Here is a 15,436-nt window from a genome sequence, read left to right as displayed (position 1 = left end):
CCAATTCATCTGGCTGATGTCCAAACTTAAATGTGTCTTCCCTTGTAAAAAGTGAGTTACAGCTACTCCAACACAGTGAAATTACAGGGCGTAGAGCACGGGCCGCTACAATGGCGTTGCAGGGAAAAAAATGTCGATCATTTTATATTAATGTAAGCCATTACAAGATCCAACTCTGTTTACATTCATTAAATTCCCTGGTTCCCTCTAAAACTCATCTTGGTCTTCCTCCATGAATCAGAAAACCTGTCAGGGATGTTGTGTAACACAAGAGACTGTGACGGAGAGAGAAGAGTGCGTTTGTGAGAGCGAGAGAGAGCGAGAGAGAGAGAGAGAGAGAGAGAGAGAGAGAGAGAGAGAAAGAGAGGGGAGGAGACGCAGGAAATGAAATTGATATAGGATCTCAATTTATTTCACATCAAAGAAAGAAAAATATAGAAAATATCTCTTGTCCTACATGAATAATTGATTTTCTTCCTTCACTGTATGATATGGATATACATTCAGCTTCCAGCCTGTTTGTGTCTGTGTGTGTGTAGGTGTGTGTGTGTGTGTGTGTGTGTGTGTGTGTGTGTGTGTGTGTGTGTGTGATTGTCCGTCTTGTGCTAACATCTCAGACTGAAGCTCCTGTTACAAATAAAGGTTTAAAGGACAAGGAGAAGACAGCTCAGGAAGAAGGAAATGGCCCGCGACCTTTCAGCCAGAATGCTGAGATACCAGAAAATGAGACAGTAAGTCCACCCACCCCACATTTAAGTAATCATGTATCATAAGAGACCGAGGCTCGGCCATGTACATTACAGTAAGTAATGTGATATAACATGATGATTATGGGGCTGATTTGTACAGTATGGATACAGTATGAAAGCCTACGATCCAATCTCAGTTTGAAATGTGATCTCAGACATGTTTGGGAAATCTGCGTTGGCTGACTGGGTTGAATTTTCTCCTGTGAGAGTGTCTTTGTTTCTCAGTTTTGTACTTTGTGCTGCTGAATGTATCTTTTTTTATGTAGAAAAAAGGGACTGAACTACTTATGAGGGTGTCACATATTGAACGTCATGCACATACTGTACCTGTACAGCTGCAAAGCTCCTGTATTGCACCTTTTTGCAGGCTTGGTTATTTTTATATTTTTCATGTTTTGTATCTTCAAATTCCGTATATGTTTAAAAATACCTGGAAACAAACCTGATTCTGATTCTGACATGAAAACATCGATACCAGCTGTTAAAGACAGTTGGCATTAACCCTGCACTTCCCTTTTAAAGGGGCATTTTATATTCTCTACTTTATCAGATATGGTGATGTATCATTTTGAGTTTGTTTTGTATCGTATATAATCACACTGTTGCTGTCTCCTGATATTAACATATTGGATTGTTTGAATTGAATTTGAATTTCTCCCCGGAGACAAAACGTTTTTTTTTTAATTAAATTGAATTGAATCTGGTACTGCACAGTATCAATATATTGTATTGTACTGTTCCTTATAGCATTGAATGAAACTGTACCGTATGGTATCAAATCACATCACATCGTACTGTAATGCACCCCATCGTTTGGTATCAGACTATGCTGTATTGTATCTTTGATTGCACGAGCTACACAAAGTACAGATTTCCTTTAACAAAGTACCACTGTACTTTATGAAGCTTAAATAATTCATCAATTAATTACAGAACATGTAGCTGACACTGTGTGCTCCCAGTGAAAGGAGATACAACATTTGATTAAAGAACAAACATCTGTCTTTCTGTCAGACACACGTGCTGCTCCACTGGGCTTCACTGACATCCTGAATAGTCCAATGCATCAGAGAAAATATTCCTCACTTGAACGTAAACCCTGAACAATGTTGAATTCAGGAAAAGTAAAACAGCCTGTAACCATTTCCTGTATCTAAGTCAGCATATGACTCAAAGTTGCATTCACTTTCGGGGTAACAGTCATAACGTTGCACTATTCGTCATCCAGTCTGCGCAATTGATGGTCCCGGGACGAATAAAAAGCAATCAACAACCTCTCGCTCAGGAAGCAGCGACTCACATTTACATGTGCGAAGGTAACATTATTACCGTGCTGGGTGTTGATGATTGATGGTATGCAGGAGCCATGCATGCATATTCCTGTGTGTGTGTGCATGTTCCTGTGATCGATGAGGCCTCAGAGTATGAGCTACAGTAACAGTAAAACTCGTTCCTGTAGTATGCCTGACGGGCTGATTGATCGCCGACTTTAAAACCAGAACCATTAAGCTCGATTAGTGACTGTAGCTTATTGTAATGAGCCATACAGGAGAGAACATGTTTCTGTAATATACCAAGCATGACAGAGTGCAACATAAGTGCAAGATGTACATGATGAACAATGTGCTCGATACAGGGAGGTGGTGATTGAAGGAAAATCAACCTCCAAATACAAATCACTACATCGTTGAAGAGTGGAGATGCCTGCTGGAATGATGATTAAATGAACTGACACATCTTGGCTCTACTCCATCTTTATTGTTAAAGTTTTTCCATCAGGCTCTCGCAAAGATTTGAAGTAAACTTCCACAGAATCAGCAAAGGAGTCTAAGAAAAATGCAAATCAGTGTGCAGCACAATTTGAAAAAAGAAATCCTGCTAATGGGCTTAATGAAAGAGGGCTATGACTGCTTCTAAAGTTTACTCGACTGCAAAACCTGTTGATATTAATCCAGTTCGAGAATATGTTCTGCATCTAATATGAGTTTAATATCATCGTCACTTTCTCTCCATGGCACCTTTCCAGAGGTGGAACTTGTCCTGGTTCTCCTCTCGGAGAGTCCTTCCACTGGAGAAATAGTGAAAACATGTCGTAAGGTTTCCCTGATGGTGGAAAAATCAAGGTACGTGTCCTGCAGTTGGGCGTCTTGAGGAGAAAGCTTAATCGCAAGCCAACTGTGTTTGACTCTTTTACAGTAAGTCGAGAAAACGTGGCCCTGCAGGAGGCTTTTACAGTGTTGGAAAGTCGTTGAAATGACCTTCAGTGTGCCCTCCCAGTGGACAGACTCTAACCTGGTGTTTTTGGAGTGGAGAAATTGTCATAAAATGCCATTTGTGTTGCCTTTCACGTTGCTTTGTGTGCCCGTATAGTGGAGAAAGACAGATCATATACGCCCTACCATGAGCAGTCTTTAAAAAGTGCACAGGAAAAGTTAAAACCTGCCCTCCGTGGTTCTAATGGAGAACACAACAAGAAAACGTAGTCCCCAGGTTGTGTTTTTTCCCCCATCCATCTCTTGAGTAAGAATTGTGGGGAAACCTTCTGGTGGAGAAAATGTGATGTTGACAAAACTGGGTGCCTTTCCAGTGGAGTGAACTGGTATCCCACAGCATGCAGCCTGTGCCCAACTTACTTAGTTTTGCTTTTTGGCCCTCGCACATAGTTTAGCACTTGGTTGTTTTGTTCACTCCAGGAATACATTTTGTCCTTTCAGAGTAAAAATTTGAATAAAAGCTTTGTGAGAAGCTGCACTTAGGGGCAGCAGTAAGTGGAACAGAAGCCGGTGGAAAAATCTCAGCGAGACGGCTCCTTTTAGTTGTTTTCACACATGCACTCCTCAAAATATCTGCTGGACTGCTCCTGAAATCCTCCTGACCGGGCTGTTCACACATATAGACTATTCCTGTCGAAACAGGAGGGAGGGCGGGGGGGGGGTCTCATCAGGCAAGGTGTAAAAAAGAACGAAGAATAAGAATATATCATCAACAGAGCAGAAAGGAACATACTGATGAATAACAAGCACATGCACGGAGATCGTAGCGGCAGTTTCTTAGACTGTCAGCCATCTGTCCCTGCAGGGGGCTCCGGAGGCTCATTGGCAGCCACCGACATGCTGGAAATGCTGTCTCAGCCTAACTTTCTGTCAGTCCACTTTCAACCGTTGCATCGCTCAATCAGGTCAGCTAAACACCTAAATATGGAAAACATGTAGTGTTCCTAAAATCAAAACGGAGACAAGTTTTTTTTTAAAAAACAACCCCCTGTACAGTTTGTGCCAATGATGACAATAACTAATCAGACCTATCCATTTTTTTTTTTGTACCAGGCTGTAAACTTGATTTCTTAATGCTGTAAAAACGGCTTAGTTATGTGTACGTGAGTTTCCTGTGTTCCTGCAGCCAGCCTCAAGCAGACACTCGACAAACTGCAGGATTTTACACTTCTGCAGTGGCTTCATTTTTTAAGGTTGCCGCTTGGGTAGCGTATACATAGTCCATTCTGTATACCGAACGCTGGCACTGCTGCCTTCTCACATCAGCTCACACAGACTTTCTGCTGAAGAACTACGAGGGGGCTGGCAGGAGAAACTCCAGGTAAAGTCAGAGTGAAAAATGTGTCTGTTTGTATTCACACATAAAACTGCAATTGGAAATATCAGGAGTTTTTTTTTGCAAGTGTGAATGCTCTATTTGATAGCCTTTCTACGTGACAATAGAAATGAGAGAGCACTTCCTTAATCACTTGGTTAACTGTCACATGTTTTCAGACTAAAAGCTCATTATTACCAGTTATCTGTTAACTGCTGTACTCCTGTAAAAGAAGGCCCTTCTCGTTTGCTTTACTATTTTTGATGAATTGGCCCTTCAAAGTAAGAGAAGCAAAGTCAATTTCATAATTTAAAAGAAAAATCTGTCTCCCCACCAGCTTTTATCACGTTGGCTCTTTGTTGATGCAGCACAGAGGAGGAGGAAGAGACAACTGGAGAGAACTCGTGAGTCATGTTGTTGTCGTCAGTTTACGAAAAAAAAAAAAAGGCTGGGGAGAGCAGGAAGAGTGTACTATAAGCAGGTGGTACATTAGCTAATTGAAAAGGGGAAAATCCAGTCGAGAGAGTTAAATCAATGAAATGACTCAAATGATTACGTGATTTATCTACATCATGTCCACATGCTGTTTGGGAAACACATTTTATTTTTAGTGTAAGCTGAGTGCCGATTATAAAATGTTTGACCAGATTTGACGTGCGGAAAGCGATGCAGCGTCTTGTTTTACAACCAAGAACTCTGCTTCCGGGGATTTTTCCAGGTGCATATTTTACCGAGTGCTCACACTGAGCTGAGGCTAAGCTGGCAGCAAACATCAGCGGGGCCAGCAAGAGGTTTAGAGCTAAGCCACAGAGAGACGTAGGGAGAGAAAAGAAAAGAAGGTGGAGGATTTAGGGAGAGGAAAGTAGCAGGACCGAGGAACCGCAGAGGAGAGAGGAAGAGAAGGAGTGCAGGTGAGAGTTAGAGGTGAAGTGCTAAAGACGACGGAGATGGACGGCTAAAGGAAGGAGATGGGGGGGGGGGGGTCTCTCACTGGTCATGTATTGTTAATGAGAAGTTCTTCACCAATCAGATCCAGTTTCACCGCAGACCAGGAGAGAAAGTGTGCTTGATGCCGAGATGGAGGATGCTCTCAGGGAAACCGTTCAATTTAACCCAGGAAGTCAGCGGTTTGAGTGTAATTTCATCTTTTGCTCAAAGAGAAACTCTTGAAAAAGGGGGCGAATTTCTCACAATAGCAGAGGAAGCCGAACGGACTCACAGGCCACGTGAAGGATTATCTTTAGAAATGCAAAACGATCCATCACAGATCATACCATTATCTGCTGAACACGTATCAGATCACAGAGCCAAAATAACTTCACCTGCAGATATGACGATACAGGCTGTGTTTTTGTGTCCACATTTATTTTGAAGGAGGAGGGATTTTCAAAATAAACCCTTTTGCGATTTGACTGCTCTTCAGCGTCGGGTGTTTGGTCAGCGAAAGAGGCATCATTTTCTGTTTGTGTTGTTTTTATTAAGAAGTTAGCAGGAATGATAGCAGAAGATTGTTTTCTTCTATCATCCTTTAATTTACCATGTTCACTCTTTAAGGGACAATGGAGAACTCATGTTAATACCTTCTTAATGTGTTTGAATCTCTCTCATGTTGTAAAAATGTATCATCCATCTATTGCAGATTTATAGCCTCAGTAAAAGACATCTCTACCCGCTCTGGCAGACATGTCTCCTTCCTCCAGTTTAGATACATTTCCACTGGATCTGACTCAGCACGGGAACAACCACAACTGTTTATTTAACGTGGGGCGTTTCGATGTGATGACTGACGGAGGACAGCCCTGGAGGCCTTTCTTCATAAAACGCTTGTGAAGAGTTTTAAAGCGGTTATGAAACAGACTGAAATTAATATTTATGGTCTTTTAAAGCCAACAGAACCACTAACAACAAGATTGATGATTTTGAGTTATTCTAAATGCTTGTAACTGCTGCGACAGGGAAGGTTTCACATTGCAGATTAACAAAACCAGCCTGTTTTTTCCCATTTTCCATGAGCATGGATTGACTTCTGTGTTTTGCTGTGTACAGTTAAAATATAGCAGGATGAGATTTTTCTTCAGAAATCACAGCTTTCATTTGCAAAGTCTGTGTTGTGTTGTTGATCTAGATTTTATGTGTCGCCTAAAAAGCAAACACTCCACTCCAGTCCTCTTCACACATTCACAACTGAATATTTCTAGAAATTCCCCAGAGATGTTCTTTCACACATGCTGAGACGCTGAGGGAATCACAGTGGTGTAATGTTTACATTACAGCCAACATGGCAGACAAAGCAACAAATACTGATACGAGGATGACTGTGTATGTATGTTTTTAAATTCCTCCTGTAACTGGACATGTTTATGTCAACGAATGAGAAAAAAAACATACAGGCAGAAAGTATGAAAAAGCTCAAGTGCAAAGAAACCACAATAGTTGTGCAACTGTCAGAGTATTGTCGACTCCATGCAGAAGTCTGACCAGAAAATATTCTTTAAAAAAAGAGGAGTGGCGTGTGTTCATGTCTACCTTGAAAAGTTTTAGATTTTGTGCATGTGTTAAATCTGCTAAAGTCAAACCTTGTTGTGTCCTGAACTGAGAAGATTCGTTGAATTCTAAATCTCAGGGCCTTTTAACTTCAGAACCAAATAAACTTTAAACTAAAGAGTCATCAAATAAATGAATAAAATCTTAGATTACCTTGACAGCCACCAGTATCTTCTCCTGGTCCGGTGAAAGGTTGTAACACTCAGCCAAGAAGACTTTCCCGAAAGCTCCCTCTCCCAGCTCTCTCTTCAGCACGATGTTGTGTCTCTTTATGTGCTGAACGACTGTGGACAAGAAAGAATTCACTGTCAGAAATATACTGTAGCTACTGGAGGAGTCAATTTCCGTCCCCGCAGGTGAAGTCTTTCCTTCTCTAAAGCTGATTAATGGAACTCAAGGTGAGTTTTTAAAACGTTTCAGGACTAAAAAGCTGCAATTTTTTGTTCCCAGAACTGACATTTGTGTAGCTTTTTTTTAAATATTAAGGTACAATATCAGGAGACAGTTAGGCCAAATGTGTTTAAAACATTACTACTCAGACAGAAAGGCTTATTTCTGGATTCATTTAAGTCTATTCTTAAGTCCATTTGTAAGAAATGTTTCCTGACTGATAAAAGAAAAAAAAATTAAATTTCTGTTTTTAACAGATTCCTACCAAAGTCAACATATATATATATATATATATTGTTTTGTTATGAGCAGCACTCTGGCTTGCATGCTTTTTTGGGATGAAAAAATAAAAAACACAGAGGTTCAATAATAAGGTAAAGTCAAAGGGTCCATCAGGCTCTCGATCCAGATACTCGTACAGCTTTCTGTCTGGGGGATAATTTTACCGCCTCTTTAAATGTTGTTGTATTATAGTTAAGAATGTAGGTTTAAGTCGCACAGGGAGAATCATAACAGTATTTGAGTCTGACTTCCTTCAGAGGATATTCTTCTGTTGAGTAAATATTTGGACTTTTAAGAGAAGATGCTAAATCTCTGTTTTGACATATTGGATTTGTTTATTACCACACTGTAAATGTAAATTTAAACCTAATTCAGTGTCTGTTTCATGTCCATAATCCCTCTCTGCCTTCTGCTCACCCAGAGTTGGATCAGAGTCGGAAAACCTGCTTTCTGTTGCTAAGTAACTCAGTGCCAGCTAATTTTCTGGGGGGGGGAATTTGGCATCTCACCTTGACCGTGATACAAGGATTTATTCTACAGAATGCTACACAGCACGGTGCCCTCAGTGTGACCCAGCTGAGCCATGTCTTGACTGCAGGCGAGCTGTGCAACTGTCTGCATGCAAAGGAAACACGTATTATCCTATAACAAAGCAGGGGGGTAACTCTTGAACAGACAGAGAGAGAGAGAGAGAGGGAGAGAGAGAGAGAGAGAGAGAGAGAGAGAGAGAGAGAGAGAGAGAGAGGACACCAAGAGCTGAGATTTATCTGTGATGTGATTAAGAGGCGCATTTGAAGAAAAGCTGTCCACTCAGAATATCACATTAAAGACCAGCAAGACTCTCAGAAGCTGCATCGATCTACACTGTAAGCTACAGAGGTCCCCCATAACCCAATATTGTACAGCCCAAGAGGGAGGACAAAAGAGGAGAGGGAAATAAGAGTGATTGTGGTGCAGGAGAACACACCAACACTGTAAAATGTACCCAAGTGTGTGTGTGTGTGTGTGTGTGTGTGTGTGTGCTCTCCAGGCGTTGCTGACTTGCAGTAAAGCAGGACTCACTTACTTACATGTTTGTTTTAATTGAGTTATGACCCGCATCTGACTTCCTGACATCTTATTTAGCGACATAAACATGAATTAATATTGTGCCATGCATCAACCAACCTTTTAAAAATGCAGTGTTTGTACCCTAACAAGATTTAAAGTTGTGGTAATCTGTGATCTGCAGGATTTGGACTTGCTGTGCTTTTGCAAAGAGGCGACCAGTTTAAGCAAGCGAAAAACGAAAGATAAGTTCAACTGATTTTCTCCTCATTTTATAGTTGTAAATGTTATTAAAAGCCTTTTTATTTTTAGGGAGCGTAATTGAGTGATTAAGCAGCGCCCATGTGTGAGAGTCACACAGACAAACTCCCTCGCCTAATCTGGTGAAAGATAACTGAGCTTTGGGCTCACGTCAAAGAAACAAAACATGTGATTTATGTTTGACCGGGAAGAATGGAGGATGACTTATAATCAAGAACAAAGTAAAAACAAGAGTCCTCTCAACATGTTTGTTTTTATGACCCTCGAAAAAAGACGGGACGACTTATGTACGTAGTAAAAGTCACGTTTTCCTCACAACGTGATCGTCTTCAGTTCAGCAGTTCGATGCATCAAAAACTCGCCGTGCAGCGGCACATTAAATCCACATCCCTTCAAAACAACTACCCACCGTTTAACTGGCTAATAACCTCACCGCACTATTTCCTAATGTGGTTGTGTAATAAGCATTCACCCATGTAAACCCCTGGCACCACTTCTCCTTAATCACACCCTCAAATGGCAAATAAATTGATGTGTGTGGATACTCATGCTTCCACTTTTCCCCCCTCCTCGGCAGGAAGAGTTGCTGCTCTCTTGAAAGCTTTTTTTTTTTTTTTTTTTTTTTTTAATATTTGTCTTTATTGTGGATTTATATGTGTCATTGGAACTGATTTTGCATTCATGTATTCAAAAAGTTGAATGATTGCTGCACGGAGCAATCAAGAACTTTTCATATGGACTTATTTTATTTTTTTTATGGTCTTACATCGCTCATGAATTTTCTGCTTTTCAGCTGTCACACATTACCAATTTGACACTCCTTCTTCCCTCCTGCTTTTATTATTAAACCTCATCTCTTCTCAGAGCGCTACGCATCACTCCTCGTCTCCTCCATCAGTATCCTTAATTAAGATCTACAGGAATATTATTCCCCATTTACCAAACTTTAAACTCTTATTCTCTGATGTTTTTCTTAATTAGCAGCCGTTCTGCATGCTTATCATATGCGCTCATTTTCCCTCATTTAGCATCGCTACATCCAGCCTCATTATCTCCCTCTCACGTTCCTTATTGTGCATCCCTCTGTTCCATCATTTATTCCTCCCTGTTGCCATTCCCCTCAGCTGCTAAACCTATCACTTTTTAATCAACATTAACATCCAAGCACATGTTCCTCCCCATTCTGTCTTTTTCCTTTTCCCATCGCTTGTTTATGACGCCCCGCACAATATTAACATCAGGAGGAATAATAATATTTCCCATCAACCTCCTCCTTCTCCGAGACATTTTCCATCGCCCTTTTCCTCCGTCCTGCAGTCCCTCCACCTTCTCCCTACAGATCCACCTCTTACACCTCTGCTCATTAATCCACATCTCATAAACAACCAACGCCTCGGGACATGACTCCTTGTTTACCACCTGACTCTTCTCTTTCTCGCCACTGCCCAAAATCCTGACATGATCCTGGATTCTGACAAAAACAGCCCGAGAAGCTTTTAACTGGTTTGTTTGGAGGCTAAAACTGAGCATTAGGCCAAACATATCAACCCGTGAGCTATTCATGTCACCACTACGCCTCCTAACTATAAGCCTCGCCATCACGAGTTGATTGTGACCTTAATGTTTTCAAGCTGTGTGTGTGTGTGTGTGTGGGTGTGTAGGTCTGTGTCAAAGGGTGTTTTCGAATACTGTACACACGTGTTGACTTATGAATAACATTTTCCAGAACAACGCTAATCCTCGTTCCCTCGATACAACAAAACATCAATCCCCAAACGATCTGTGGGGATAGAAGACGGTGGAAAGTTTGAGAGATGGTTCTGAGTAGAGCCAAGAGAAAGGTGTAACACCTACAGTAAGACATGAATGAATCCAAATCTGCTCTTCTTCTTCTTCTTTTTAAGGCGGTATCTTCTACTCAGGACGGCGAGGTCAAGTTCTTTATGTTTTGTCGAAGAGATGTACCTAAACTTTCCTACTCAGGGTTGAAAACTTAGACATGGTCAGACTCTGACCCCTCACGTATAAGACCCAATATTATTCAGCTTGACTCATAAAAGGAACATGTTTGGGTGTCCTTTTGAGATATAACATTATTGCTTTAATGCAGTTGATTTCTGAGCTGGAGATAGCAGCTTCTGTAAAAGTCATGATGGAGGGAAACATCAGACCTTTAGAAAGTTAAGATGAATGATAAAGAAATTCGCAACGCCAAAGATCAGAACGTGTCCTTTACACTTTGTTGTTATGAATCCATCCATTTACCTCCCAACCACATCCCAACCAACATTTTCCAGCTCCTTCAGGCCAGATGGGAAAAGCAATCCGTCCAGCATCGAGTTCTGTGTATAACCTCCTCCCAGTCTGATTTTCACACAAAACCTCCAATGAAGGCATCCAAATCAGATACCTACCAGAGACCTCCTCAGCCGGCTCCTTTTTGATGCAAAGGAGAAGCAGCCCTTCTCTGAGCGTAAGACTTCATTATTAGCATCAAAATAGTCAATATGTTATAATAAACATTAAAATTCAAACTAATTTAAAAATTCAAAAATCAGTTTCATCTTTCTCCCAGTAATATTAATGCACGACCACTGTGGACTCTTAAGAAGATGGCTGGAGGCAAATAATGAAGAAAAAAAAAGATTAAAACATTTAAAAAACAGGAGATGACAACAACACAAGAAGAAGAAAAACGAAGAAACATCTCAATCCTCGATCTTCATTTCATGTTTAAACTCGGCTCTGGCCCGCTACAGCTCTGCTCAACACTCGAATTGAGCAGAGCTCGAATTCCTGTGTCCACAGGATGGAAAGATTCCTTGAGAAATAAAGATTTTCAGGCAGAGCATCACAGGGTCTGTGAGGCCTCGCCTGCTACTGAGAGGAGCTAGTATTTACACCTCAGTGTAGTTCCTCACTCTTACTGGACCTTTTATTGGAAACAAACAGGTCAGACAAGAGAAGATCACCTGGTAACTCTTTTCATTCTCTCTGAGGCATCGATTTGTAAAATCGGCCTGCTGTGGTTTCCCCACTTTTTCTGTTCTTGATCTTTTTCTTCTTCTGGCTCCTGGTTTCCTGTTTCGGAAACACAACAGGGTTTTCATCTGGTCTTCTCCTCTTCCTCCTTTTTTTCCCCCTGTCCCTCTGATTTATACATTAGTGTCTGTTTTTCTTTGCTCTTTGACAATATTAATGCAGCAATAAGAATTTAATGGTGGAAAGAAAAATGTAACTAAATACTGTATGGGTTCAAATGTCCAAATGATTCTTCCAGCTTCTGGTAGGGCTTAAGCAGAAGCTGACTTTCACAGAAAAACATTATATATAAGAACTCCACATTATTAAAACACAGTTTAAGCCATCTTTTAAGTTTGTTTTTGATTCATGCTTTCAGAGTTTATTGACGTTGTAAGCCTTAAACATGTTTTACTTATTGACTTAAAGATGCAGAATGAGCACATGTCACACTGAGGGCAAATACAACCCAACAAGTTAACGAGTGAGGCTGAGTGTTAGCAACTGGATTAATGTGCAGGATCAGCTGTTTCAGCTTTAATTTAATCTCCTTGACATCTTGCGTCGGTTTCCTGCATAACTTTAAAAGACAAGTTCAAACGTTAAACTCGTGAACTAGGCGAAGCCTAAATTACCCTTTTTTGTTAGAGTGAGGGCAACTACAACCTTACTGTAGTTAAACAGTGAGGCTAAACATGTATACTAGCTAACTAGGCAGAGCCAAAATGAGCCTTTACTTGTGGCATTATTATTTTATTTTTCACTAACTAACACATAGGTGACATTTTTTCACTATTGAAAAATGGCACACCAGTTTTTTAACCAGATAATCCTTTCTACCTGAACACTGCTGAAAAGGTCGCTGTAAAGCTTTTTGTTTTGTACTGTTTTTGTTTCGAGAAGCACAAGAAACTTCAGCTCAAAATGCTTATTCAGCTACCTAACGAGTGAAGCGCGGCTACAGTCAAACATGTTGATAGTCAAATGGTATCATGTGACTAGCTCAATTAGTTGTGCATGCATATCACCTTAGATTAGCTGCTCTGAAATTACAATTTCCCTCCACGATAAATCAAGCGATTAAACCTTCACTAGTGTAACAAGTTTTTTTTGCTCTTCCTAGTTAACTTGTTGCAGCGATTTCCATTTTTCCTTTGACTGTATCTCTTTAATGATGAATGTGACACACTTTAACTCCTCGTGTTAAAACTGTTAATGAGGTTCGCGAACACAGCGAGCGGTTCCAGAAATCACACACGGATCTCTCAGCTCTGCAGAGTTATTGTTGCTTTATTGCTGCCAAGAAGTGTCCTGTGCCATCTCTTATGTGCAGAAGTGTAACTGCCACTGGTTCCTGTGTTCAATATTAAAAAAAACCCTGGTAATGACAAAAGACTGCTTGGCATATTGTACAGAGCTGAAAAGGCTCAGTGCCAAATAATCGGTCTGAAACTTTTCAGTATTTATGCTGCCTGCCTGAGAGTCCAAGAGGCACAAAGAGTAATAGCAATAATGGCTGGCACAAACACACACACACATGCACAGCAGTCCGTTATTGACGTTTCATTGATCTTCAGTGCTTTCATACTTTCCTTTAGGCTTTATATTCTAGTCTATCTTTTAGTTGTATCACAGGACTGAGGAGGTCAAGCCCCAATCTCCCATCATTATACCCCCCAGACAGAAAACAGCACATATTGCACACACACACGGTATGATAATTGACTGCAACACAAGGCCAAAGCCTGCTGTAGAAGCTTTTATGACTTGTCAATAATCATAATGTCATGTTTATAGAGCAGGTCAATATCTCTGGGTGCTCTCTGTCTGTCTCTTTGACTTTGCCTTATTTTCTCCTTTGGCTTCTCTTTGTTGTGTTTCGCTCATTCCCCCTTTTAGACCACTTTGCCATCTGTCTCTTTCTTTGTCGAATTAGCAGGATTATAAATAAAATGAAAGTCATGGGCGTATATAAATACTTTCTACCTGTTGTTACTCGTGGACTCTCTTGTGTTTTTCTGCCTTCCAGTCTGGTAACAGACGTGTATGAGTCACACACAGAAGTCTGCGTGAACCTATGAATGAATCTGTGCCTGACATGTGCTCGTGCACAAACACACACACACTCCAACAGACGCACACAGACACACACATTGCATAAAAATAGACTTTCACTTTTCCCACTTCTCCCTCAGAACTGACAGCTTATCCTCAGCAGCTCCAAGGTCATTGCCATGACAGCAGGAAAGATGTTTCCATGGAAACCCCCGTTGTATGACACAAGTGCTTTTAACTCGGGAGTATTTTTTTCACAATGCTCTGATAAACATTTCTAGTCACTCTGGGTCGCTATAATCTATATTTACTGATGTTGCGTAGAATCATACAGTCATCGGGGGTGGCGGGGGGGTTTCTGTTTTTTTTTTTTGTGGTAAATTTGTTGTCAGAATAGTATTGACCAATCACAAATCAGCATAACACCTTTTTGTAAAGCGTCTCGAGATAACACCTGTTATGAATACACGCTATACAAATAAATAAAGATTGATTGATAAAGGATTAGGTGTATGCAGGTTTGTGTTTCTATCTGTGGTGTCTGACATTTAAAACTCAAGGAAAAAAAACTAACTTTAAAAATATGTACAAGAAAAATACCTTCACAAGGTATACAGGGGTGAAGAAGAGGTGTAAATTCCACAAGGTGTTTGCAAAGATAATGCTGCTATTATTTCCGTTTTGGTGCTGTTGTTTTTGTATTATTTAAAATCTGTTGGTCACTTGTACATTATTTTATTTAATATTAAAAAATAAATATATAAACTATAAAAATACATTATATTATATTTGTTATATTACATGATAGTCTTTAAAAAAACATGATAAAAACTCCTTTGCAGACATGTAAGTTATAGCTTATTATCCAAATTTATTTAATTTCTTTTTTAATTCTGAATTATACTTTCCACTGTTTGTAATGAGGATTTATTTTCTGTCTTTGTTTATGTTTACCTTTGTCTTATGTTCCATGTTACATCAAAAATCTCATTGAATACAGAGGAATAACAAACGTATCACAGTCTGCGGTGATGACACCTCAGGCTCCATCGGTGCTAATCTGAGGACTAATGATTTATCTCAGTTAACAGATATAGAAGTTCAGCTTATAATCCGTGATAGATCAAAAAATGTCAACAGGAGTTACAACTCTGCTTGACCCTGTGTCGTGCATCAGCATTCACGTTCAAAGAATTCCTGGATTTCATCAGAAATAATCGATCGAACCTCCATCATGGTGCTGTTATTTCAGAAAACTTAAAACCCTCTGAGCGCATCACCAGAAAAAAACGAGTTCTTATTCGGGCTGCATTCAGCTAAAGTCAACCTGAGTAAATCCTATTTGAAACTAACTTTTTACACTGAAACTGAGACTCACCAGAAAAAGACAACGAGTGCTCCTCTAGGGAATGTAATCAACCAAGAAATGAGCATTTACTTTGCAGACACATTTGGAATTTAGCTTTCACGGTCCCTTCTCAAAGCACGAATTAAACTCT

At 40.2% G+C, this 15,436-nt stretch overlaps 1 protein-coding gene across 1 annotated transcript in view; it reads right to left on the bottom strand.

Annotated features, from left to right (window-relative positions):
* Positions 1-15,436, bottom strand: part of ntrk2a (neurotrophic tyrosine kinase, receptor, type 2a) — an 86,757-nt gene that overhangs the window by 18,978 nt on the left and 52,343 nt on the right. Inside the window, exon 12 of the mRNA XM_079371057.1 lies at positions 7,035-7,165. Coding sequence (XP_079227183.1) covers positions 7,035-7,165 — 131 coding nt within the window. The remainder of the gene's footprint in view (positions 1-7,034; positions 7,166-15,436) is intronic.

The sequence above is a fragment of the Symphodus melops genome (assembly GCF_947650265.1).
Source record: "Symphodus melops genome assembly, chromosome: 1".
Classification (NCBI taxonomy): Eukaryota; Metazoa; Chordata; class Actinopteri; order Labriformes; family Labridae; genus Symphodus; species Symphodus melops.
The sequence above is the reverse complement of the archived record's forward strand: the minus strand, read 5'-3'. Positions and strand labels throughout refer to the sequence as shown.